The sequence below is a fragment of the Homalodisca vitripennis genome, chromosome 2 (assembly GCF_021130785.1).
Source record: "Homalodisca vitripennis isolate AUS2020 chromosome 2, UT_GWSS_2.1, whole genome shotgun sequence".
NCBI classification, from domain to species: domain Eukaryota; kingdom Metazoa; phylum Arthropoda; class Insecta; order Hemiptera; family Cicadellidae; genus Homalodisca; species Homalodisca vitripennis.
The window spans coordinates 205,907,921-205,933,876 of NC_060208.1; the positions used below are offsets into that span (position 1 = coordinate 205,907,921).

Below are 25,956 nucleotides of genomic sequence, written 5' to 3' on the forward strand. Positions count from 1 at the left end.
TCATTTATTGAGTCAACAGTAAACCATTTCGTACATATCAAGTAACAGATGGCATGCCAGAAATTAACAAATCCAATTACATATCGCCAACACTTAATTGTAGATAATAGAAAAACAATATTATCAAATATTCAAAGTTTAACATAATATACATACAAATTAACGCCTACATCAAAATAAATATCAAAATCGATTAATTATAAATAATGTGAAAAATATTAAATAACAGCTGAGGTTTAATTTACCACCTATTAATAAATAACTAAAAATACCACCTAATAAATAATCCTTAACAAACAACATCTAATAAATAATACATTTACCACCATCCAAATAAACAACAAATGGTAACAAATGGCACGCCAGACATTAACATAATATACATATAAACATTAACACCAACATCAAAATAAGTATAAAAATCGATTAATTATAATAATATGAAAAATATTAAAAAACAGCTGAAGTTTAATTTAGCTTAAACAAATTTATATGGTTATTTTTGCTCTGGTTAAAAAGTATTTAATTCGAGTTGACGAGTATGCTTTCCAAAGTCTATGCTCCAATTCGTAGTCTTAGGGAACCTGTCCGAATTTTATCTTAATTATTAGTTTAAAATAACTCATCAAAACTGATAAGGTTCAGATAGAGGGAATTGATTAGCAGATGAACTGTAATTTATAGTAATTAGTCCTCAACTTGATTAATCAACGACCTATTCAAGTCAAATTGTCCTGTCATTTTTGGAAATTAAGTGAATTTAATCACAAAGAGATCGAGTTATCTATAGAACCAACATGATGATATGATAATCTTACAAGGAATATGAGAGGCCAATATCTGACAGTTACTATTTTAAACTTGTGGTGTTGGTGTTTAAAATATGATATCTATAAAAATTGTGTTCAACCTCTTTATCTACTGTTTTGGCCACACTAATATAAATATTAGAGATTGATAGTATTTAACATATTAGGACCAGTAACAGGAACAAGATATTCGTTACAAATAATAAGATATTTTCAATTTAAAGTTACAAAAAAAAATAGCTTAACCTTTGTAACCTTTGTGCAGCTCAGGCTACAAATAATGTCATAAAACAACATTACCCCCAGAAGTTTGTACGGAAAATTATACACAGTTTATAACAACATCTACTTAACATACAAAATATTTACGTCATCGTCTGTAAAACATTGGATAGCATATTTGTTAAACCGGCGTCAAGTGCAGTCAGTTGTCTTCTATCTTACACAGAAAACAAGAACAGAAACTGAAACAGAAATCTTTATTGACTATCACAAGATAAGAAAACAGGCGTCCATGTAGCATATAAATAGGAAAAGAGTCTATTTGCTTGCAATTGCCATGGTCACTCTCTCCAGGTTAAAAATTTCATTGACACTGTAGAAGGGTCTATCTGCCAGCCAAGATTTTAATTTCCTCCTAAAAACTTTCAGCTCCAAGACCTTCAAGGATGCGGGTAAGGCATTGTAGAAATTTTGCACCTTTGCTAAGAAGGTTTTGATTCAAAGAGCTTCAAGCGATGGACCGGCAGGTTGAAAGTCAGTGAGTTCCGATGTCCTGGTGCAGTTGTGTGTAGAACATCCCTGATGTCGCTTATTTATTCCCAGGAGACAGCCTAGTGTTGTAGGACTGGAAGATATATATATTTACAAAACGGTTAACAACTTCAGATGTTTTAAAGACTGGCCGGCAACTATCTTGTATTTTTCATTCCTTTTATGGTTCGGATGGCTCTCTTTCTGTAAAATTATGAACACTCGTAGTTTTAAGTTTATGTGCAGAGGTTTCCACCCCATACCGAAACTCCATAGTACATGAGGCTCTCAAAAAGGGCATGGTAGGCTGTTAAAGCTGCCTCCTCTGTGCTGACAGATAATGTTCTTTTAATGGCGAAGACAGCTGTGTGATAGCCTTTGACAGAGAACATCTATGTGGGGCTCATTCCACTTAAGATCTCATCCCAAGTGTAATATCCAAGATGTTTAAAAAAAAAAAAATTGAAGTGACAGCATCGATGTCGTGGAAAGGTTTTGAGACTTCATCCCTCTTGGTGCCAAAGGTAACCTGCTTGGGTCTTGGAAGCATTGAACACAAGATCATGCCTGCACAGTAGTTCCACCGCCAAATTCAGGCCAATGTACGCGTTTATTTCGAGGCTTTCAACAGACTTCTGAGAAGTGAGTTGGTTTAGGACGAGGTGTCGTCCGCGGTACATGATGGCCCTACAATAAAGGCTTCCGTCACACTGCAGGCAGGTCATTGGTGGACAGCACAAAAAGAGTGGGCCCAAGACCGAGCCCTGAGGAACCCCCCTCACCATGGGCCGAGAGTCTGATCTGGATTGTGGTGATCTGATGCCTTTTGATGGATTGAGGCTATTTCAACCACTTGGTTTCTGTTAGAAAGATAAGATCGAAACCAAACACAGGTGCCGTATCTCGGATACCAAGATGGTGTAAAATTTTGTCACAATCATATCATGGCTTAAACAATCAAAGGCCTTGCTTCATTGTCAACAAAAATGCCCACAACAACACTTATCTCCATTTTCAATGCCATCTACAATAAATTCCAAACAAATCCACCAAGGCTGTGAGAGTTGGACCTACCCTTTACAAAACCATGTTGTCCTTATCAGTGAGAAGATTGTTGATATTTAGGTGTTCAAGGATTCTAGATAGAACAATCCCTCTCTGAGGATCTTAGTAGATAGTGGGGATTAATGAGATGGGCCTGTAATTCCCTATTTCATGTTTACTGCCTTTTTTGAGAAGAGGAAAACTCTGGCGGTTTTTTTTAGTTTTTGTGGAAACACACCCTGGGCCAACGACAGCTGGATGACATGAAGCAAGGGTGGTAGAGAGAAGTTCATGTTTGGCTGCTTTCAGTATTTTAGCTGAGACTCCCATCCACTCCCTGTTGAAGATTTAGGCTTCAATGAATCTATTGTAATTGCAAGCTCTTCAATTGATCACGGGTTTCAGGTTTATGTATAGTTTGTTCCACAGGGATTGCGTGAGTAGTTTCAGCTTGGTTATTAAAGAAGGGCTGCTATTATATTACTCTAATTGTTTCATCTGCTATTGTTGTAAAGTATCTGTTGAAGTGATTAGCTACGTCTGTAGCATTATCTACCACTCTTTCCATTATACTTCAAGGGTTATATGGCATTTTACAGAAGACTCTTTGGACGATTTCCTCTCACCATTGATTATTTGCCAAACAGCTTTGCTTTTAGTTCATAGATCGGCCCTAATGACAGATGCGCTGATTTTCTTTTCTAAGAGACCTAAGTTTAAGTCGAAGGCTTTTTTTAGTCGAACAGCAGTCTGTTTATCATTGTCTGAGTTATTCAGGATGTACTTCCTTTGAGCCTCCAAAAATTCCTCCTTCAATAGCTTTGCTTCTTCGTCGTATGCGTGCAGATATTATTTGTAGTTGCGGTTTTGTCTAGACTTCTTCAGGGGGCAGTATATATCTAGATTAAAAGTTAGAGTGTGAATTAGAGACACATATGCGCCATCTGCATTGTCTGAACCAAAAACTCCAAATCCAGTTCATCCAGCTGCAAGATTTTGTTTTTAGGTTGTGCAAATTTTTCTGCATTGAGGTGACGACGAAGAGAAGATTTCTGTAATTCGTTGTCTTGCTGGGAAAGTGAGGTGACAAAGCTGACACGTATGGTCTGAGATCGCTGTATGCATTATATCAACCTTAATAAGATTTGTACAGACAGTTTGTACATACGGCATCGATAGATGTTTGTGAAAGATGCAGTAATCCTAGTTGCTGGGAGTTGAAGCCTCGTCAGGCTGTGTGAAGCCATAAGGTCGTTGAAAAGGGTTCTTTTCAGCGCAATGGCTGCAAGTTGTCGATATTGATGTCACCCATTAGAAGTACCTTGCCCTTGTCTGAAGATGGAAATGAGCCCATTATATCTGACAGGAGCTCAAGGGCTCGAACGATAGTTTCTTGGCGTTTTTATAGGAGGGCGATATACTCCTAGAATGTACAGAAATTCTTTGCACACTCAACTTGATGGATACTCCTGCTACCATCACATATCAATGGTAGACTTTTACATTCCACGATCTTTTAAATTAGCAGTTTCGTTTTCTAGGGTACATTTTTTTATATATTGCGACACCCCCCTTTTTGCCGATTTCTTCTTCTCCCGAAGGCAAGAAATCAAACTATAAGCCAAGTAATCTGGTGGGTGTTAGTGATTAGGTTGTCGCTTAGTCCATGTTCAGTAATCATCAACATTGTCTGGTGATAAAGAATGCAGAAGATGATTGAATCTATCAATCTTATTGCCAATCCTATAACATTTTGGTGCAGCACAGTTAGATTTTATTTTGACGAGTCCATCTTGAATTTATGAAAAGACGTCTTCTCTGAGTAAAAATTCTCTCTGGTTTTCTTCAATGGGCTCTTCCATAAAAAGAAAGTCTCTTGGTGGCATGGTTCTTGAACTGGTTATATCTAATTCTCTCCTGACGCAGCAGACCCAAATACAATGTCACCTGGTTACCGAGCAAACACACCCACGGTGCTTGGAGTCAGACAAGTGCCCCCCGTAGCTGGTCTGTCTTATATTTGGTTTCTTTCAAGAATTGTTCAAAATTACTTTCATAAAAGGCTTCAAGACACTCTTTTTTATCCAAGGGGACTGCAAACATTGGGGGTTTATTTCCCAGTTTCAAAGCTGATTGTAAAGAAGCTTTAAGCTCCGAGACAACGCCCAATCTTGTTTCAACATCTGGGAGAGGACTACTAATTTACAACTGAGCTTTTTATGTTAGATTTTCTTGTGTTTCACACGTTTTCTTGTTCAAGTATTGCAATATTTTTTTTCATATATTTAGCTGCGTTGTAAGGAAATGCTGAAAACATTTCTTTCTGTTTCTTCTTGAGCTAACTTTTTTTTACGTTTTTTTGGTGTACAATTAGATGAAGCAGTAGTATTTGTATCAAACAAATCATAGGATAACTGCTTATTTTCTATGACTGATTTTAGTGTTCTGTGTATTGTTTTGGAGGGCTTCAAGGTGCATTTTCAATTCTATCCTGCCTTATTATTTTAATTATTAGTCATTTCGAGGAGCAGAGAGGAGTTAGAACCATGAGCTGTGAAGATTCAGTAAAGTCTGTCATGTCTGTGTTTCAGTACTTCTGTAAATTTTTGTCTGTTAAAGTAGGAGATACTTTTATTCACTTAGGAGATTTTATTCACTTCCAATGCCTCCTATATCGTGAATAAAGATCGTCGTAGCATTCACGTAACCAAAATAGAAGTCCAAAGTACCGAAATAACTCAAATACCAAACAGCAATAGGTTAGAAATGGACGAAACAAGCAGTGACATATATCCGGTCGACCTATTGTCGACATGGACTAGGCGTTCAGCGAAACTGGCCGCGGTATTTCGACTTATAGTCGACGACGCCGATATAGGCCGCAAAGGTGTTAAACTTGTGGTGTTGGTGTTTAAAATATCATATCTATAACAATTCTGTTCAACCTCTTTATCTACAGTTTTGGGCCACATCTAATATAAAACACCTTTGTGCGGCTCAGGCTACAAATATGTCATAAAACAACATTACCCCCAGAAGTTTGTACGGAAAATTATACACAGTTTATAAAACAACATCTACCTTAACATACAAACATATTTACTAAAAAAAAAATAAATATCAGCATAATAGTAATAAAAACTTTTATTCTTGTGTTTTATAAATAGTGTTTATTACAGAATTTTACAGTTTATTGTTCATTTTAAGCTTGTGATGATGGCCCTGGAACAAGTGGGTTAGGCCCCTGCACTAAAAAAATATTTAAGCACAAGTGGATTTCAATTGTAAATATTTGTAGCTATAGTGACAGTAATATATATATATATACTGAATACAAAAAATAATAATGAGAAGTATATTTACGTTATAGACTAGTACATGGTGATGTTTTTTGGTCAACTTTTGATTTTTTACAAAAAAAAAAACTTTTAAGTTTTAAAACAAGACTTTCTGTTAGAAAATATTTATGCATTAGCATTTGTGTAGAAAGAGGAAGAACTCAGCTTTAAAAAAATATTAGTCCTATAGTTTTCTTATAATTGGTTAAAATATTATACTTATTTTTTTAATCGTTAAAACGAGCAACAGTGTAAGAAAGTTGTCAAAAGGCGGCAGTGAAAGTGTTAACCTAGAGTAATAGATGACACTACATTCATTCTCATCAGACACTCACCTTCTCCTCATAGAGAGCGTTGCTCTCGTCCTTGGTGCGCCGCAGCTCCTCCTCGCACTGCCTGCGCACATCCTGCAGCATGGCGTACAACCTCTCCTCGTACTCCTGAGCCAATCGACCGTCAATCTCCGTGATCTCACGCTTCTGCTGAGTGTGAGTCTCCACCATCTGCTTCTGGAAGAGCTGCGTACAACAGAGCAACCGTTAATATTACAAGACATGGTTAAAGCATCCCAAGATTATAGCTAAAATTCGAGAAGAGATATTTCACAACACAGATGGGTTACGCACTGCGATACTTCCATCAAAATGACTAGCCTCTATTCTCTTTGCTATATTTTGTCAGCTGATAACCATTCCCAGCACTTATTGCAGCGGTGATTGCTCTATGGTTGCCGTGTGTGTTTATTGTTGTTTAGTGCAATTTTCCAACGAGTATTTTTATTTTACATAGCATATTTAACAAAACAATGACAGATTCCTGTGACAATCCTGTAACCCGTTTGAAAGCATAACTTAATGCAAGCATTTCTTAAACAAACAAGCATTTTGAGCCATTAACCCTTTGACTGGTGGGGTTTTCATCAGTAAGAGAGCCCTAAAAAGCGAGATTTTATTTTCGATTTTTTTTAGGGGATTTGGGTTTACTTCAGTAGATGTGTTGCAAAAACATTCAATTAAGCGTTTTTGAAGATTTTGTTTTTGTATTTATACAGAAATTAATCTAATTATGCTCAAAAGTTATTATATTTACAAAATATGAGAATAAAATAAAATATTCAGCATTTTCTCATAAACATAATAAGATACAAGTTAGTAACAGTACACAAGTCTTCTCAGACATCTTTGATGGTATGAAAGGCGCTAAAACAGTTGGACACACAAAGCGGAACGTCGCAATCCCAGCACATTGTGTCCCGGCACCGCTTCTCGCCGACACTGGTCTATCTGCACACATACATGCTCTCCTCTGCTTGTCCTTATCTGTAGCAGGGATGGTAGCGGGAAAATGCCGAGCAGTAAGTGTCAGGGGAGCATCTTGGCCAAAAGTTCATCTGTAAATCTATCTCGCACCATTTTACCTAATCAGTAATTACACAAACAGCCATATTTATTTACTCACAGTCAACACAACAAAACGTTTACAATCAAGGCAACCGGTAACGTTAAAGTAATGTTATAACCTGTATTCACTACACAAACAGAAATAGTATCAGCTGATTACTTGGAACAACTGATTGAATATCATCTTATGGCCTGAATACCGTCAATTGGATCTGAAAGAAATAAATAAAAGAAGCACTGCGATCTAGTAGGACCGACGTAAACTACTTGACGTTTCTTATTTATTCCGCTAGATCGCATTCGTATTCAAGCAAGAGATTATTCATCACGAAACATTATTATGAAAAACTGTTTAGCAATATAGCGCTTCCTGCACGGCTATCAGGTTACTGCAGACGGCACGTAGGGCGCTCTCGAATATGTTGTGGGATTACTAGTCAAAGGGTTAATACATCATATACTAATGTTGTACAATACCTTCTCCTTGAAGTCAAGATCCTCACGAGCAGTCTGCAGCTGATTCTCGGCCTCCACACGCTTGAGGATCTCCTCCTCAGCCATCTTCTTGCTCTCTCCCAGCTGCAGGGTCAGTGAGGAGTTTTCCTTCACCAATTTCTGAAACATTCAATAATTTCTTTTACTTAAAGAACAATTTTAAATATTTATTGAACCAGTATTAAAATTAAACTAAAAATGTTGATAGTCCAAACTGTTTATGAAATTATCTAGTTTATCTAGGGCAATTTGAATGGAAATATTCAAAGCAATTCAGCAAACTTTTAAATGCAACAATATTCCTTTACAAGGAATAGATAACTTAATAAATCTAGTCTACAGTAGAAGGCACGAAAGAGTGCAGTTGGCGGTGACCAATAAAATGGACAGGCCCGCGCGACGTTGCCGCAAGACACTACAACTACCGCCCCCGGTACATAGCGCAAATAACGGGGAACAAAATTGGCAACGCCGCTCAGTCCTCATTGGCTACCCCAAGGTCACGCACCAAATAGTAGTCTCCTCCCTTAACTGCACTCTCTGGTGACTCCTACTGTAGGCAACTCCCCATTTTCTTAAGTAGTTGGACTTCACTTCTAAGACAGGAAATAAATGTTCTTTTTTACTTAATACAAACACTGTAGTTATTAAATTATGATATTTAGCACAAGTAGTATTATTCATACATAAGTTCAAAATTTCTCTTATACACCCAAAAATTTATATATCTACAAGTATTATTACACACTCCTTGTACAATTTGATTAGGATCATGAACCTTTCTGAATGTAGAGGAAATTATTTAACTAGTTTTTGGTCCATTTAGAAAATGTGTTAAAAATGTTTTCTCGTCAATTTGATTTCTCACTCTAGCTGCTGAAAATACTGATTATCTTTTTTGTGATAATGAAACTGGGAACTAAACAATCACACAGTAAAAACATTTACAATCTACCATGCAACTCTCTTTGTAGATTCCGGATAATGTACTATATTTATAAAACTCATATCACCAAGTACTTGACTTATTCATTCTCCACCTTGCACTTACAGTTACAGAACAAACTCGCCATCGAGTAGCACAACTTGTACAACAGTTGTTACTGTACCTTGTTCTCATCATTGAGCTTCTTCCTGTCGGACTGTGACTGGTTGTAGTTCTTCTGCAGATCATTGAGCCGAGACTCCAAGCCAGAGATGGTGGCCTCTGCCAGAATGTAATCTTGAGTCTTCTTGTCCATCCTGCACACAAAACCCAACTTTTTAGTTCAAATCCTTGTCAAGAAGAGGCTTACAACATGCATAAAAGCAATTTCTGAGAAAATGTACATTTCATGTACATGAAGATTTCAATAAAATTTTGTAATAAAATTTAATTCAACTCTTATTTCTAAAACTTTTTGTTTTTATTGTTACCATACATTTTTAAACCCTTCACAAAATTTACATTTGTTAACCAAAATGGCACTATCAGATTTCTCCTTAAAGCACGAATTTTTGTATAACAGGAATGATTACATCAAATACTTGTCACTGTACCATAAGGTGAAGGTGAATGGCTGTCACCTGTTTTTATTTTGCACCCAATTTCCTATCATTGTTATTTTAATTTAAAGTAGAAATTACAACAAAAATTCTAATTTCTGAGAAGTAGGATGAAATTATGCTACCCATTTGACATCTACAAAATAGAGTAACAGTGTTATGAGATATTCAAAAAGGTGTCAATATCTCAGAAACCAAACAACTGTTACTAAGGTCATATATTTTGTTATTGGGACTTTAGTCATTAGCTGACCTATCACTCCTGGAAATATTATCTTGACTTATGGGACACCCTTTATGTAAGTAATTGAAATGTTAGGTTTTCATATACAAATAATTACCATGCCTAACTGTTTATTTTAGGGCTAGTGCGATACTTTAATCTAGAGAACCGAGACCATGCCTAACTGTTTATTTTAGGGCTAGTGCGATACTTTAATCTAGAGAACCGAGACCATGCCTAACTGTTTATTTTAGGGCTAGTGCGATACTTTAATCTAGAGAACCGAGACCATGCCTAACTGTTTATTTTAGGGCTAGTGCGATACTTTAATCTAGAGAACCGAGACCATGTCTAACTGTTTATTTTAGGACTAGTGCGATACTTTATTAATTAATCTAGAGAACCGAGACCATGCCTAACTGTTTATTTTAGGGCTCGTGCGATACTTTAATCTAGAGAACCGAGACCATGCCTAACTGTTTATTTTAGGGCTAGTGCGATACTTTAATCTAGAGAACCGAGACCATGCCTAACTGTTTATTTTAGGGCTAGTGCGATACTTTAATCTAGAGAACCGAGACCATGCCTAACTGTTTATTTTAGGGCTAGTGCGATACTTTAATCTAGAGAACCGAGACCATGTCTAACTGTTTATTTTAGGAGTAGCGCGATACTTTAATATAGAGAACCGAGACCATGTCTAACTGTTTATTTTAGGAGTAGCGCGATACTTTAATATAGAGAACCGAGACCATGCCTAACTGTTTATTTTAGGGCTAGTGCGATACTTTCATCTAGAGAAACGGAGTTCTTATAATTACGAGAAATAAAATGCATAGATTTAGTTTTAGTTCGATAGATAAAAACGTAATCAGTATTATAAAATTTAAGAGTTATGACTTTACATCATAATAACACCTAAACAATGTTTGGAATCCAGTCCAGGTGTTGTCACTCGCTGCACAGGATGCAAGTCAAGTCGTGAGCATGAGAATTCAAGAACACAATGACATGTCTCACCAGCACAGGTGAAATTGGGACACTAACAAGAAAATCATGTTTTTGAAACTGTTTCTTTCTTTTTAATACAATCAAAGGGAAGTTAATATTTATTTAATTCGTTACTAACTCGTCTAATTTTTTTTCTTGTACCGTAAGCTTTTTCTTCATTATTTATGTTATCAATTTACAGGTTATCTATAAAGAGAGTATTTTGAAGTGCCGATTTGCGAAGGTTGGCAAGCGTGCAGCACAGCGGTGGGGTATCAACTAAAAGCAAGGCAGGCCAGCGGTTTTGGGTATCAACACGCGGGCCGGGAGGTCAACATCTTAAACTAGTTTGGGCGGTGACGATACCTGAGCGTGATTGACGATGTCTAAATATAGTGGTGACGTACAGCACTGGTGACGTCACCACCGGGTGATGTAGGTGTGGCGACCTTGGGTCGCGGCCTCGGTTCCATTGAAATTCGGCCAAGTTGGGCTTCTGGCCTCTCGTGTGCTTGTAAATGCCGAATCCGATAATTCAACAGTCGTTTTGTGTTCAATCAGTCAACAAAACTCTTTCTTTTCTATTTTTATTTCATTCATAAAGAGCCACTGTCAAGTTATGGCCAAATTATGAGTAAAGGAGTGTGGACGCTGCGTGGAGACCTACAAAGTCGTCGGATCCCTAATTAAAAATTGAAGTTACTTAACATCCCAATGCAAGCATATAAGAGACAATTATCAAAAATGTTAGAGCATTAATTACTTAATTCTACAACAAATAATAAATTCCATTTATGGAATATATTTGTTTCTTTTCTTCCCTCCGTTCTTTGTTCTTATATGTATTAATAACCCCCCTCCCATACCACCTGACGAAGAGGATAGATTATAATCCTCGAAACGTTGTGTCATACCTTTTGTAACATGACCAATGTTCGAAACAATTTGTGTACCTATATGCATGCATGCATACATTCGCAGACCAAGTAACAATACACTTGGTATATTGAAATTATACAAAATCAATCTACGATTAAATAAACAAGCGTTCATTATTGCACGTTCCTTTACTTAAATGTTTTGGTGTTTATTTGTAGGTGCAGTATTTGATTTGAAATACTTGCAGGTGTAATATACCCGAAATAATTACCACAATTTTCATGTTATGACTAAACATATCAACAATTATATGGAGTATTAAATACATATAATTTTATAGCTAATGGCCACCCTTGCCATTGTAGTGGATCTGCCAGTGTGAGTGCGTGGACGAAGCGTCGCATTTTTCAAGTAAAACCGGTACAGAATGATAGGCAAGATTCTTGGACGACTGGGCCTGTCCAGTTTGGTTGCGGCTGCGGTGTAATATTACATGGAACATAGGGACGTAGGATATTACACGGACGACAATATGTTCTAAGAGCGCCCCACTACCAAAACGCAGCAAAGAATATTGTGTCAATTATATTTTTCGTTCTATGATGAAATCTCTTATTTTATGTATATAAGATTGCTTTTAGTATACATTATCAGTATATTTATTGGCTGAGCTTTAGCGAAGCTTATCACTCGAGAGGCTGGAAAAGTTTCATCATTACTGTCTGTACGTGTGTCTGTCTGTCAGACTGTATCTCGAAAACGAAATTACCTAGAAACTTGAAATTTTTCACGAAGCTTCACTTGGTTATGAGGAAAACTGAGCACGATGATGGTGCGTGTCACTGCATTGGATTTGGCTGAGCGTTAGTGAACATACATTGGTCTTCTGGGTAATCATGATGGCAACGAGAATACAGGAGAATAAATTAATCTGCGCACAACCATATGAGATTTTAACATGTGACATTTTCATTCATAGAGTACAAAGAATAAATAATGGAGTAAAACGTTAAAGTCGGTGGTAAGATTTGGTTTCAGTGCAGTCTTGCGTTGTAGTAGTACCCTCACTAGCTCAACGGAACTTCTATTATTTGGACATTGCTATGGAACCTAACTTAATAAACACAAATCTGAATACATCTCGAGAAAATTGCATTCATATATTTTACATTTCGGATGAAATTGAATTTCTCTATATACGGTTCACAACAATGCGTTCTATGCTGGTGCAAGTCCAACCATGATATTTGGCTGAACGTCAATTTTGTGTCAATCTCCTTTTGGTCCATCTACCTGCAGAATATCTCAAGAATTAAATGAGTATAGATTAGATTAGTTACAGATTAGCTCGGTATGCGACCTCAACGAAGCCTGTTACGCGATGCGTGGTGTACCTTGTTTATAATAAACTAACTCCATACGCGTTCAGTTCAGTGTGTCAGTTGACTGTTGGAAATTATTATAATTATGCATAGTGCCCGTGTATAACGCACATTCATATGAGTAAGACATCAATTTATTAAGACAGTGTACGATTCCTTTCCTCAGTTCAGTTACTTAGAAGACAAAAACACGTAAGAGTAAGTACATTGTTACCATGTTCACAAGTTCACAGTTCAAAAATTCTTTAATTCCCATAAATTGACAAAAAATGTACATTTCCAAATGCTTGGCACAGCGCGCGTGGAAATATTTTAAATATATTTTACTTAATACATTAATTACAAGGCTATCCTACAGTTGGCAGTTAGTCCACAATTTATCGTCAATTTTCCAGTCCATCTCGTGTTTATCCCGCATATCTCCATGCAACACTGTTTATAAATACCAAGCGCTCGATTAAATAATTTAATACTAATATAAAATAGCATATTTTAATAATAACAAATATACAATAATTATGATCCCATAACGGTGTAACAATAATAAACAATAAATAAATAACAACGACTTTTCTAACATTTATACAATCAGAAAATATAACGGATAAATATTCTAACTGTTTCTTGATCAAATAAACAGCATTTTGTCAATTGAGAACATAAAAATATTATTATTACCGATCTGATATGATCAATACAATTTGAGGATTGTGGCCAAGATAACAGTGTTGAACTGCCGAACCAAAGAGGAATGTCAACACTCGAGGAAGAAGTAGAAGCGAAAATATTCACGCGGCGTGGAGTTGGCACTCGGATAAACCGAGGAGTAGAAAGACTCGCATGCGCAGACTGCAAGACGCTTGACGAATTCCCGCCACCGCGGCCAAAACTGTGCCTGTCCCATGTCCGCGTGCCAGCATTCTACCTTCCTGTGTACGTATGTACGGCCTAGACAAGATTTTGATTGGGAGAGATTGTTATTGAAAGAACCTTACATCGCTTGTAATTAATTATATTGAAAATGTTGAGGTATTTTTTTTATTATTATTCCTTAGTACTCAAGAAAACTGCCTTGGAAATTTCATAAAAATTGAGTGTCAAATGGGGAAATGAGAAATTATTTTCTTTTGTGTCATGTTTTGTTTGGCGCTATTCTTAGTGCAGGAATTTAAAAATGTAAACATCTCAAAGTGCCATAACTGGAACATAACTGGAAAACTAAGCGAGATAAAAATTCCAAATTTGGTATAGTTTAACTTATCTTTACGTGTAGAACAAATCTACCAATTGTCATACAAATCTGAGATGGTGGGTGAAATGGTCTGGTTGAACTGACATGGAATGACCCCAGGGTATGAAAACCCCTACAAGAGAAGAGGGTGGAGGTTAAGGGTTAAGGGTTAATTAACTACGGAATAGGAAGAAATTTTCTAGTAGGAATACATGTGATTTGGACAGTAAAAAGTTGCACAGTAGGAGTTAGTCAATTTGTTTGAGAAAAGGAAAACTGAACATCTACATAAGAAATTGGAAACTTCTTGGAAAGTTTAAAAACTTTAAAAGTAAACTATAAGTTTGTATTTTAGAACAAGAATTTTCCGCTCCAAGTATGTGTCAGTTATAAATACTAAATTTATATACATAGTGGTAATTTAATTTTTCCGTTGAAGAAAGAGCACGGACCTGTCAAATCTTTCCCCTGATTTCTACCTGCATAAATTGCGAGCGAGTTTCTGGAGTTCCAAAACCAGATTGTCCTGTTTGTCGGCCAGTTGCCACCGTGCCAGTACCGTGAATGCCAGCATAACCTCCACCTGTGTGCGGAGAAAGCTCAGTGGCATGGATGGTCAGTTAAAATACCTTAGGCATTCAGTTTTTAAATAATTACATTAATAAATCACATAGTGGGAACAAACACATCTGTCGATTGCTGGATATACGACTGTTTTATATATTTAAAAAAACACGTAATCCTGCAATGTTATCTGGTGTTAGAATTATTGGCGAATACTGTAGGTACCACCAATATCATCTATTGGCCGATACTAGCAGATCTTAGTTCATGTTCTTCGTTCACAAAATACCAAAACTCATTGGTTATGTCAATTTACCGCGACTAGTCCACACGTTGCCAGTGCTTTGTAGCTGGCCGGGAGTACATCTTCCGCCGAAATAGCTGTTCAAATGGATGTGCTGAGAGAACGTGTATGAAGTGAAAGGATGATAGGATTTCGTACATTTGTCGTCGTCACGTGTAACAAAACTATAAGATCACGTTTCGATCACTGAAATCTACACTGTTCCTTAGGTATCAAATCGATTAGCACCTCAGTTGTCAAAATGTGATGATGTACTTAATTTTGTAACATAACGATGACAAATGGCCGAAATCCTATCATCCATTAAATTTTAAATCATCCATCGTCAATGACACATTGAGTGCGATGGACCACACACCTTGGTACATGACTCGTGTGTCACATTGAGGGCGTTAAACGTATGAAGTGTTTCTAGAAGACTCATTAAAATCGCACACTTTGGTGCCAGCATATTGTGAATACAAATAATGTATCTACACCTCGGATATAATGGATCGCACTGGCAATCAACAAACAGTTTTGGATGCAGCACAGCTGGCGTCCATTTATTAGACTTCATCTTATGGCAAGTCTTCTCCATGTGTAGGTTATGTACTAAGTAAATATTTTCCTGATTATAATGAACCTAAATTAATCAGCACAGTTCAGTTTCGTGACGTGGAGAATGGAACAGGTGGCAGCACTGACAATGCAAATTCCTGCGCAATTAGCTGAGTTGTTCCTTGACAAAGGCAGAGGTGTCGTGCTTTATCCTGTGAGAGAACCCACGAAAAAGAATTGGTCCATACTTCAATTTCACCAACCACAATACAGTCGTCCCCACTTCTTCTAACCATATCTTAACCCTGGAACTGGCGGTCATATTTCTCTCAGTGGCGGAGTGTTTTTTAGTACTTCATACATTGCCTTATATTTATTTTTATTATTACATGTTTACTTTAAAGTACCTATGTCATATTATATATTTTTTTATTCAGCATTTTTTCATGGAACATTTTTCACATAATTTAATTATAACAACAAAAAAATATCCTTACTCTACCTCTTCATGAAAAAAAATTGTTTATAAAAAAGAAATGTTTGTTCAAAGTTTTTGATTTGTAAAATTGTTGTTGTTAGTGATATGCAAAATCCAAAATATACAAAAGAAAATGCATTTAATTCTGATTAAAAATAAAACAACACATAGTTTATAAGGGATTTATTTCTACATGTGGTAAACGATAAAAAAATCATACACTGACATTCGAAGGTACTTCTTACCAACAAAAGTTAGAATTTCAAAGCTCACTTGGATTTGTACAATCTTGTAAACTATTAGTTCATATTAATTTTCTATTTTTTATTATATTATATTTTTTTAATTATGTTCTGATTGAATGTCTAAATCAGAATCCTCATCGTTGCTTATTTCATGTTCAACTAGTCATGTCGAATGTCACTTGAACGATCGCGGAAATTACGATTCATTACGTAAACAAGCACAAAAAACTTACTACTATTGTGTCATATACAACGAACTCAAACAAACAATAAACCAGACAGAACACCATGCAGCTGACGAAATAACAATAGACGAATGAACCAGTTGACTCATCGCTGCGCACGCAACTAGCGCGGTACGCGGAAGAATGTAAACAAACAGTTCAGAGATTATAAAACGTATGGACGTGCAACGAAAACGATACAATTATTTATTAGTGTATTACTTACATAAATTGAACCTTCCTCTTTCGATTGATGTTCTTCTAGTCAAGTCAAATGTCACTTGAACGATCGCGGAAATTACGGTCCATTACGTAAACACGCACAAAAAACCTACTATTATCGCGTCATATACACAGCCATCATTACAACGAACTCAAACAAACAATAAACCAGACAGAAACACCATGCAGCTGACGAAATAACAATAGCAGAATGAACCAGTTGACTCATCGCTGCGCGCGCAACTAGCGCGGTACGCGGAAGAATGTAACCAAAAAGTTCAGAGATTATAAAACGTATGGACGTGTAACGAAACGATAAAATTATTTATTAGTGTATTATTTACATAAATTGAACCTTCCTCTTTCGATTGGTATCAATACCGATACTCTTTGATCGTGTTTTAAGTACGTAATATTGAGAAATAAAAGACATATTAAAACGCCCGATATCGGGCGCTGCCATCTAGGATGCGACTAAAACGCCCGATATCGGGCGTTTGCCAGTTCCAGGGTTAAAAAAAAGCTTTAAAAACACTCAAATATATTAAGTTTGACACAGCATTTACCCATAGTTCCCAGAGATCAGTCTCTCTCAAGTTCCCATCTTTTTTATTCATAACTGTGCCAAAACATCTTAAATTCGGATCGAAAAATAAATTATACATTCAGGATAACTGAGCTTTCATAACATGTCGAATTCAGAATTGTATGCAGTTGTCAAACTTATTTATCGAAGGTATGCTATACAGTGCGAGTTACAAGTATTCTCTGCGTACATTTTGATGGATAAGGATGGAGGGATGGAACTCGAGAAATCTTTCTAGGAAATAGAAATGAACTTTTTAGTCACTGTTACAACTTTGCTCATTTCCCCAAAATGGGATTTGTAGTTGGGGCTAAAGATTTTAAAACGTAAAGACTCATTAAGAGATACCTCTGAAAGCTCATGATAAAAGTAGAAGAGCAGTGGAAACTAGAGCTTAATTCAGGCAAACCTGAAAATACACATTCAGAAGATAACTTTAACAGATAAACCACTTTCTTTATAAACTCAAACCTGTTTACAGTTATTACTACCTGCTGCAGGACAGGCCCTCCCTTATCTTATCGGTTTCGAGGAAGCCCAGTATCGTGTTCAGTTTCTGGTTGGAACCAATTAAGTTAAGACGTGTTTTTGTGATACTTTACGTTGAAATAGAGTGTATAAGTGAACAAGTGCTTATTATGATCCTGACGATGCGAGACCACGGAGACGACCGGGTGAGACCTTATGATGAAATAAGGAATTTTATCTAACGTCACTTCTCACAATCGAACACCCCCCCCCCCCCCGTGCAGGGCAATCAACAACCGCTACGTTGTCAAACTTCCTTATCCGAGGTATATTGTTTGATGACCCATTTTATAAGTCACCCCAGATTACGCTGAACATTACATTATATAACGTACGCGTAATTTATTTTAGAAGTGTAATCTGTGTTGAACCGTTAATTTAAATTATATTTCGACATGTCATGCACACACATCACTCCTAATTCCAAAACTGAATCACACTCAAACGAGAAAAAGTTGACAAAATGTGACGACAGTAAAGTTAGTTTGCAAACCCTAACGAGATAGGAACGCCGCAAATATTTCGGATTCCCCAGGAAGTTGATTGATTGAGACAAAAACAGCGCTCGTGGTGGGGCTGCAACACCATCAGCTGCCCCTATATCCCCTGCTGGAGGACTATAAATAATAGATAGTGGCCAGGTGGTCGTAGCCGTGTGGAGAGCACGCGCCTACCTCTCTCTCTATACGCGGCACATACGCCGCCTGTCTTCTGTCAATTACATGCAATCAACAATATATTCGGGTTACGAATAAGTGTATCGCCATTTTCACTTTACGCCTAGTGCAGCGTCTGAAATCTGACACTGCCATGGACTTGACTCCTGGGTCCGTTGAAAGAGTCGAGTACAAAGACGTTTAAAACTCTAAGACGATGAGGTTCAAAATGGACTCTTCGAATAATTTCGACATAAGAGACTATAACAGATCTCTGTCGAGTTACCCAGCAGAGTCTATTTTGAACCTAATCGTCGTAGACTTTTTTTGGATCTCTTTAAACGGACGGCAACTCCTGGAAACTGGTGTGTGACGGTATCAGATTTCATATGCCGCACTAGGCCGAAGGTGACATGAAGCAAAACTTATGATTCGTGTTGAATCAACCCACGATATTTGTGTTAAATTTGAGTCGTTTCTCAAAATACGAAGATAATTTATAGAATTATCATATTCATATTATGGGTCTCGGAGTACATAGCCTGCGGTAGGATATACGGAGAAGTTTAATCCTGTTATTTTATATGACATTTTTAAATATATCCAACGACTGATACTGTATGGAATTTAATCATGAATACAACATTACTTGACAATAAAGCTTACTTATACAATCTCGTAGATAACATAATTGAACCAAGACTTATATCATATAGGTACTACACAACATAACGGTCATACATTTTTTCCGAAATTAAATTAAGGGTGCCGTTAACTTGGTTGCCTGAAAAACATGAATCTAGAGATTGTCCTACTGATTCAATTTGTTAATGTAAAACTTTGATTTATAGGTGCCGCTAGCGTGGTTGTCTGAACAAAATGAATCTTAGAGATTGTCCCACTGGTGCAATTTGTTAATGTTCAGGTGCAAAAGTATACTGCCTACACGCTATGGCCACAAAGTGTATTGACTAATCTTTTGATTCTTTAGAATGAATAAAATTCCTTCTATGTGTTTAACTAAGCGGTTAACAATTAATTACGAGTTTTAAACAAATTTTTCAGTCTTCCGTATTTTGATTTTGACTTCCAACCAGTTCTCAAATTCACATCTACAACCCAGACCGTGTCCAGAATGTAATTTCACGTGGTGAAACAGTATTGTAATCTATTGTAAATCATTACTAATTTTGATCATTCTGGCGTCTTAACAACACAATACGAATAAATCTATTTTTAATTAGTTGTAACACGCCTCCCTTTCCGATTCTGTTTTAATACAATGTCTAATTCGATATTCTTATGCACGGAAAACAAAATGTAAAATACAAGAATTACCTGTTCTACAGTTATGGGATTTTGTACAGATTTAGCAAAAGTACGGCCTGGAGATTAGATACGTTATCAGTCTGTCCTTGACCTATATCCTCGAATGAAATGGCGGGAACAATGCGTTCACGGTAGTGAGATACGATAAGCTTGTAGTTAACTATCCACCAACCAATTAGTTCGTACTAACCCAACTTTCCCTTCGCCGCATTACTCGAGAAGAGTGAACGGCAAATCAGTGTTGAATAGTTCAAAACTACAAATTACTAAGTAACTGTTCTTGACGACGAATAAATTATTTTAATTTGTAATAATAGTTGTTATAGCTAATGTCAATCAACAAACTGAAAACCACTGTGTGATATGTACCGTGTACTGTGTGTGAGTATGCAATCTTGTTGATCAATAGTTGACAGAAAGCTCGATTGAATCACTGAATGTATCATCAAACAAGCTACAAAGAGACGAGATAAGACGGTTACGGTTTAAATTGGACCGCGTTCACGACCGTTGGGTTGACGGAAGTGCGGTCAATGGGATAATTGCCCGGCCCTCCCCGGACCCGCAGACAGGTTCCGACACGTCTGAGGCCATCACGGTCACGTGGTTATCGCGCCTTCGCGGTTGCACTTGCACAACTCGAAATGTTAATGCTACTAATTGACGTTACAGTTATGTGCTACATCTCCGCCATTTGCAACAATTTTAGAGGCGCGGGATTCCTTGGGCGATTGATTGGAAGGAAGGAACAGGTTCCGTGATTCTGTTGGAAAACGACCACAGGTCATTGAGGTACACCATCAGTTCTGGTTAAGGTCACTAAGGTACAAAATCAGTTTTGGTAAAGGTCACTAAGGAACAAAATCAGATCTGGTCAAGGTCAACTAAGGTACAAAATCAGTTTTGGTCAAGATCACTACGGTACAAAATCAGTTTTGGTCAAGGTCACTAAGGTACAAAATCAGTTCTGGTCAAATGTGTTGTCTCTAAGAGCAGTCTCGGCTGTAAGAAATGTTACTGTAATTATTTAACAGATAATGGATGAATGGATGGTTTCTACAAATTTCCTAATGGAACTTTTCCCGAGACAATTTATGTACGGTAGATATATGAAAATTGTTATAAACGTTAAGATCATGTAGGATAGACATTATATCGACGAGGAACTAAACATAAAAGAATTATCATACCGTACAGAATTAAAGCGGGAATAATATGTTTACACTATCTAATTAAAACATAAAAACAAATCAATCATTTTAATTAGATCACCAAATCATTATTGCATAACAGTTTACGATAAAAACACAACGGTGTGCACAATAGTTTGGACTCGTTGTCTGCAAAGTCCCTTATTCGTAGAATTCAAGCAATTGTCCAGATATTCAACTGCGTTAGTTTCAACAAGATCGTAGACGAATAGTTGTTTGGACTCCATTTGCTCAGATTGAAGTTAACTGTTAACTCCTGATTAATAAGTTTGTCATCATACATACATTGTTGAAATTTAGAGTTTATAGTCCTACACTACGATGGAAAAAAGTGTTTCAAACTAAATAAATACAAGAACATGTTTCTTTTAATGTATTTTGCATTAACAGATTGGTTAATGGAATATTTAGATTAAATTAATGCTTCTTAGTTTTAAAATCTCTATTTAAAGATTTGAGTGGTTATATTTAATTAATATTCATTCAAACAAGTTTATGATGAGCACATTTTTGTTTTAAATTTGTATTATGATTACGTTTGACCCTTGTCTTAATGGCTTCCAATTTTCATATTATAGTGTTTGCTCGACATGATGCAGTGCAACCAGCGCAAGCAGTGTTATTGCCATGTATAGAAGCCACTCCCTACCATAAACTTCCCGATCGTAAAACTCCCACGTTCTTTGTACAGAGGACGCAGTTAGTTCCGGAACCAAAGCAAGAATATTTACGAACCATGATCTTCTACTACAGACATTCCAGAATTCAAACTGTAACTCAAGTAAGCATCTCGTTAGTCAACCCCATCAATAATATTAAAATGTTAACACAATCTGCTAGCACACACGATAGTTCTTTGAATACACAAACTTCAGACACTCCGGAGAGAAGACAGACCGTAGCAGCACTTGTTCCAGTTCAGTATCTTTATTTTAATCGTCCTATACTACAAATGTACGTAAATACCATTCTCGCGCAACAGGGGTCGGGCTAAACACAAAGGAGACGAAGTTCAGTTCCAGGATTTGTGGTGTAATAGTTCGGAGTGACGGATGGCACGCGATCTATTTGTGGCACCACGAACTACTGTTGACTGGTGTGTGTGTAGACTGCGTGCTGGAACGGGAGAGTCCCACTTTCCGAGTTTGACACACTTCTGAGGTCCCAGTCGCGCAACGGGGTCGGGCTAAACACAAAGTAGACGAAGCTCAGTTCCAGGATTTGTGGGGCAATAGTTCGGAGTGACGTATGGCACGCGATCTATTTGTGGCACCACGAACTACTGTTGACTGGTGTGTGTGTAGACTGCGTGCTGGAACGGGAGGGTCCCACTTTCCGAGTTTGACACACTTCTGAGGTCCCAGTCGCGCAACAGGGGTCGGGCTAAACACAAAGTAGACGAAGCTCAGTTCCAGGATTTGTGGGGCAATAGTTCGGAGTGACGGATGGCACGCGATCTATTTGTGGCACCACGAACTACTGTTGACTGGTGTGTGTGTGTGTGTGTAGACTGCGTGCTGGAACGGGAGAGTCCCACTTTCCGAGTTTGACACACTTCTGAGGTCCCAGTCGCGCAACGGGGTCGGGCTAAACACAAAGTAGACGAAGCTCAGTTCCAGGATTTGTGGGGTAATAGTTCGGAGTGACGTATGGCACGCGATCTATTTGTGGCACCACGAACTACTGTAGACTGGTGTGTGTGTAGACTGCGTGCTGGAACGGGAGGGTCCCACTTTCCGAGTTTGACACACTTTCTGAGGTCCCAGTCGCGCAACGGGGTCGGGCTAAACACAAAGTAGACGAAGCTCAGTTCCAGGATTTGTGGGGTAATAGTTCGGAGTGACGTATGGCACGCGATCTATTTGTGGCACCACGAACTACTGTAGACTGGTGTGTGTGTAGACTGCGTGCTGGAACGGGAGGGTCCCACTTTCCGAGTTTGACACACTTCTGAGGTCCCAGTCGCGCAACGGGGTCGGGCTAAACACAAAGTAGACGAAGCTCAGTTCCAGGATTTGTGGGGTAATAGTTCGGAGTGACGGATGGCACGCGATCTATTTGTGGCACCACGAACTACTGTTGACTGGTGTGTGTGTGTGTGTAGACTGCGTGCTGGAACGGGAGGGTCCCACTTTCCGAGTTTGACACACTTCTGTCTGAGGTCCCAGTCGCGCAACGGGGTCGGGCTAAACACAAAGTAGACGAAGTTCAGTTCCAGGATTTGTGGGGTAATAGTTCGGAGTGACGGATGGCACGCGATCTATTTATGGCACCACGAACTACTGTTGACTGGTGTGTGTGTGTGTAGACTGCGTGCTGGAACGGGAGGGTCCCACTTTCCGAGTTTGACACACTTCTGTCTGAGGTCCCAGTCGCGCAACAGGGGTCGGACTAAACACAAAGTAGACGAAGCTAGTTCCAGGATTTGTGGGGTAATAGTTCGGAGTGACGGATGGCACGCGATCTATTTGTGGCACCACGAACTACTGTTGACTGGTGTGTGTGTAGACTGCGTGCTGGAACGGGAGGGTCCCACTTTCCGAGTTTGACACACTTCTGAGATCAACTTTGTCGCTTAACCTATCTCCCTTGATAACTGAGCTATTAGCAAATAAATAATGACGGATTCCACCAATTCCTCTGTATACAACGAGTACTACTTTATAAATATTTTTTTTTTTTTAAAATATTATTTATACATTATTTTTAAAATGTTACAACAAATTATTATGTTATAATAATAATTATTTATTATTACTATGATCACTATGGTTACTATAAGCTTCACAGTGGAATTTCTTGAATTTTACAGCTGTGATAAATGACTCTAACTTTGACCGCGTTTGGTTGAATACGTATTGAATACGTCCAATTCGTCATTTTTTATATGAACAATAGTTTAAATTTGATTTTGATAAAATGTGTCCAGGTCGGTTTGAACCTTTAAAGCAAAAGAATCAAATCCAGGAGGGCTTTGAAAAACTCTAAGTAAAGGGCATTAGATCTCGCCGACACCATCGGTTCTGACAACAGTGCTGTTTATGCAAAGCAGGTTCCACAGTGAGACCACGAGTTCTCCGAAGCACCGCTAAAACACCTGCCTTAGACAATTTCCTACGAAGCAATTCCTGTATTGCGAGTCGAAACGAACAAGGGATGCTTCTTCCACAGCTCGGTATGCGCGGTGACTCAGCGCAGACTCGTATATGACGTCATCAGTAACAACCAGCCATTCATAGCAATGACGTCACTTCTGTCGGCGGTCACGGGGCGTGTGTCATTGTCACATTGTTAACAGAACAGCGGTTCTTGCGTTGTTTGCGAATCCGAGAGAGAGCGCGCTAATTAACTAATTTCCGGCCGGTTTCAATGACGATTTAACAGCACCGCACCAGCCTCTAGATATCGTCACCGATGTGCGGAAGAGATGCTGCACCGGCATCAGTCTCTCTCTGCACTACCATTAAACATTTACCTTCGCCGACTTGCTGTGACTCAGCGCAGACTCGATATATGACGTCATCGGTTACAGCCAGCTATTTATAGCGGTGACGACACAACAGTCGGCGGTCACGGGTCGCGCGTGTGTCATTGTTACATGTTAACAGAACAGCGAATCCGAGCGAGAGAGAGAGAGCGCGCTAATTATCAACCGCTTCGCTGTATCCAGCTGAAACTAATTGCCGGCCGGCTCAACGATGACTCAACAACTTTATCACACCAGCTGTAAGATATCGTTGCCGCAAGGAATTTAGCCAACTAACTGTAGATTGGTTTTGTACATATAGCAAGCATAAAGAATTCAACGAAGCTATTACATTATGAATATTTGACTGTACAACGCCAACGATTGTAATTTAATTAGCGAATTCCTGAGCATGTAGCGAGGTCGAAATGTATAGCAATCCTAACCTCAACAATATAAGGTTTTACACACACATTTCAAAACAGCTCATGACTCTCAACTAACGTTAATGTTTATAGCTCCCGGCTTGTGCAAGCATACCTTTAAAATGGTTGTTTTCACTTATTCGTTGACGTATTGGGTTAAAAAAAAAACCATTGGAATTTTAATAACATTTGAAAATATATTATGTATATATCTTGTAAATTTAGTATGACTATACAAGTCTTGTTGTTATTTGACTAATATCTTCAACAAGCTACATTTTTATTAATTTAAAAAAAAATCACGCAATTATTTTCGTTTCACAACCTAAGTGCAAATTTGGAATGTGTAATATCAGTCACAGAAGTTTGTGATACTTTCCTGTACACCCTGTATATTAAATTACATAAGGTCTCTCACTTGCGGACGAAAAAACCCCCATTATACCACAAGGCTAAAGATGTGTAAAGTTACCTAATTTACCTCCAATTAATATCTCGACGAATAATAATTATTGGCTGCATTAATCTCGAATATTACTCCCGTACTTGATCCTAATGGTACATACTTGAAGAATTTTTTTCAACTTCTAGTACTTACGTACACGAGAGAAAAATGAAAATCTTGTGTTTTATCTAAAGTTTGATAATATTTGATTTCGCTTTTTAAAGCCAATATTTAATTGGCTGAGTTTTAGTAAAGGCTGAGGACTGGAAAATTTTTATCTATGTCCGTCCACACGATATCTCCACAATAAACTGATCTTTAGACTTTAAAAATTTGCATGAAGTTTTTATTTCTATACAGTCAAACATTAAGTTTGATTATAGTGCTCATACATGACACTCACTTAATGGGTAATGGGATCTGGCTGAGCGTTAGTTAACATTAACAAGATGTCTAAGAAAGGATCCATATGTAGACTTTAAATTACATGACACTTCATTACTGTGCAGACAAGAGTAACGTATATGATGGTGCATCTTTAGCCATAAGATTTCGCTGAGTATTATTGAATCCTATCACCGACTATGCTGGCACAACTTTCGTGTACCGGGGGGAGTTAATGCATTTCTTTTCTTCAAAAGAAA

The 25,956-nt window shown here is 37.7% G+C and overlaps 1 protein-coding gene across 1 annotated transcript in view; it reads right to left on the reverse strand.

Annotated features, from left to right (window-relative positions):
• LOC124355312 (lamin Dm0-like) overlaps positions 1–25,956 on the reverse strand; it is a 61,436-nt gene that overhangs the window by 19,553 nt on the left and 15,927 nt on the right. The window contains exons 2-4 of the mRNA XM_046806404.1: positions 8,949–9,081; positions 7,822–7,959; positions 6,280–6,462 (exon numbers count right to left, since the gene is read on the reverse strand). Coding sequence (XP_046662360.1) covers positions 6,280–6,462; positions 7,822–7,959; positions 8,949–9,081 — 454 coding nt within the window. The remainder of the gene's footprint in view (positions 1–6,279; positions 6,463–7,821; positions 7,960–8,948; positions 9,082–25,956) is intronic.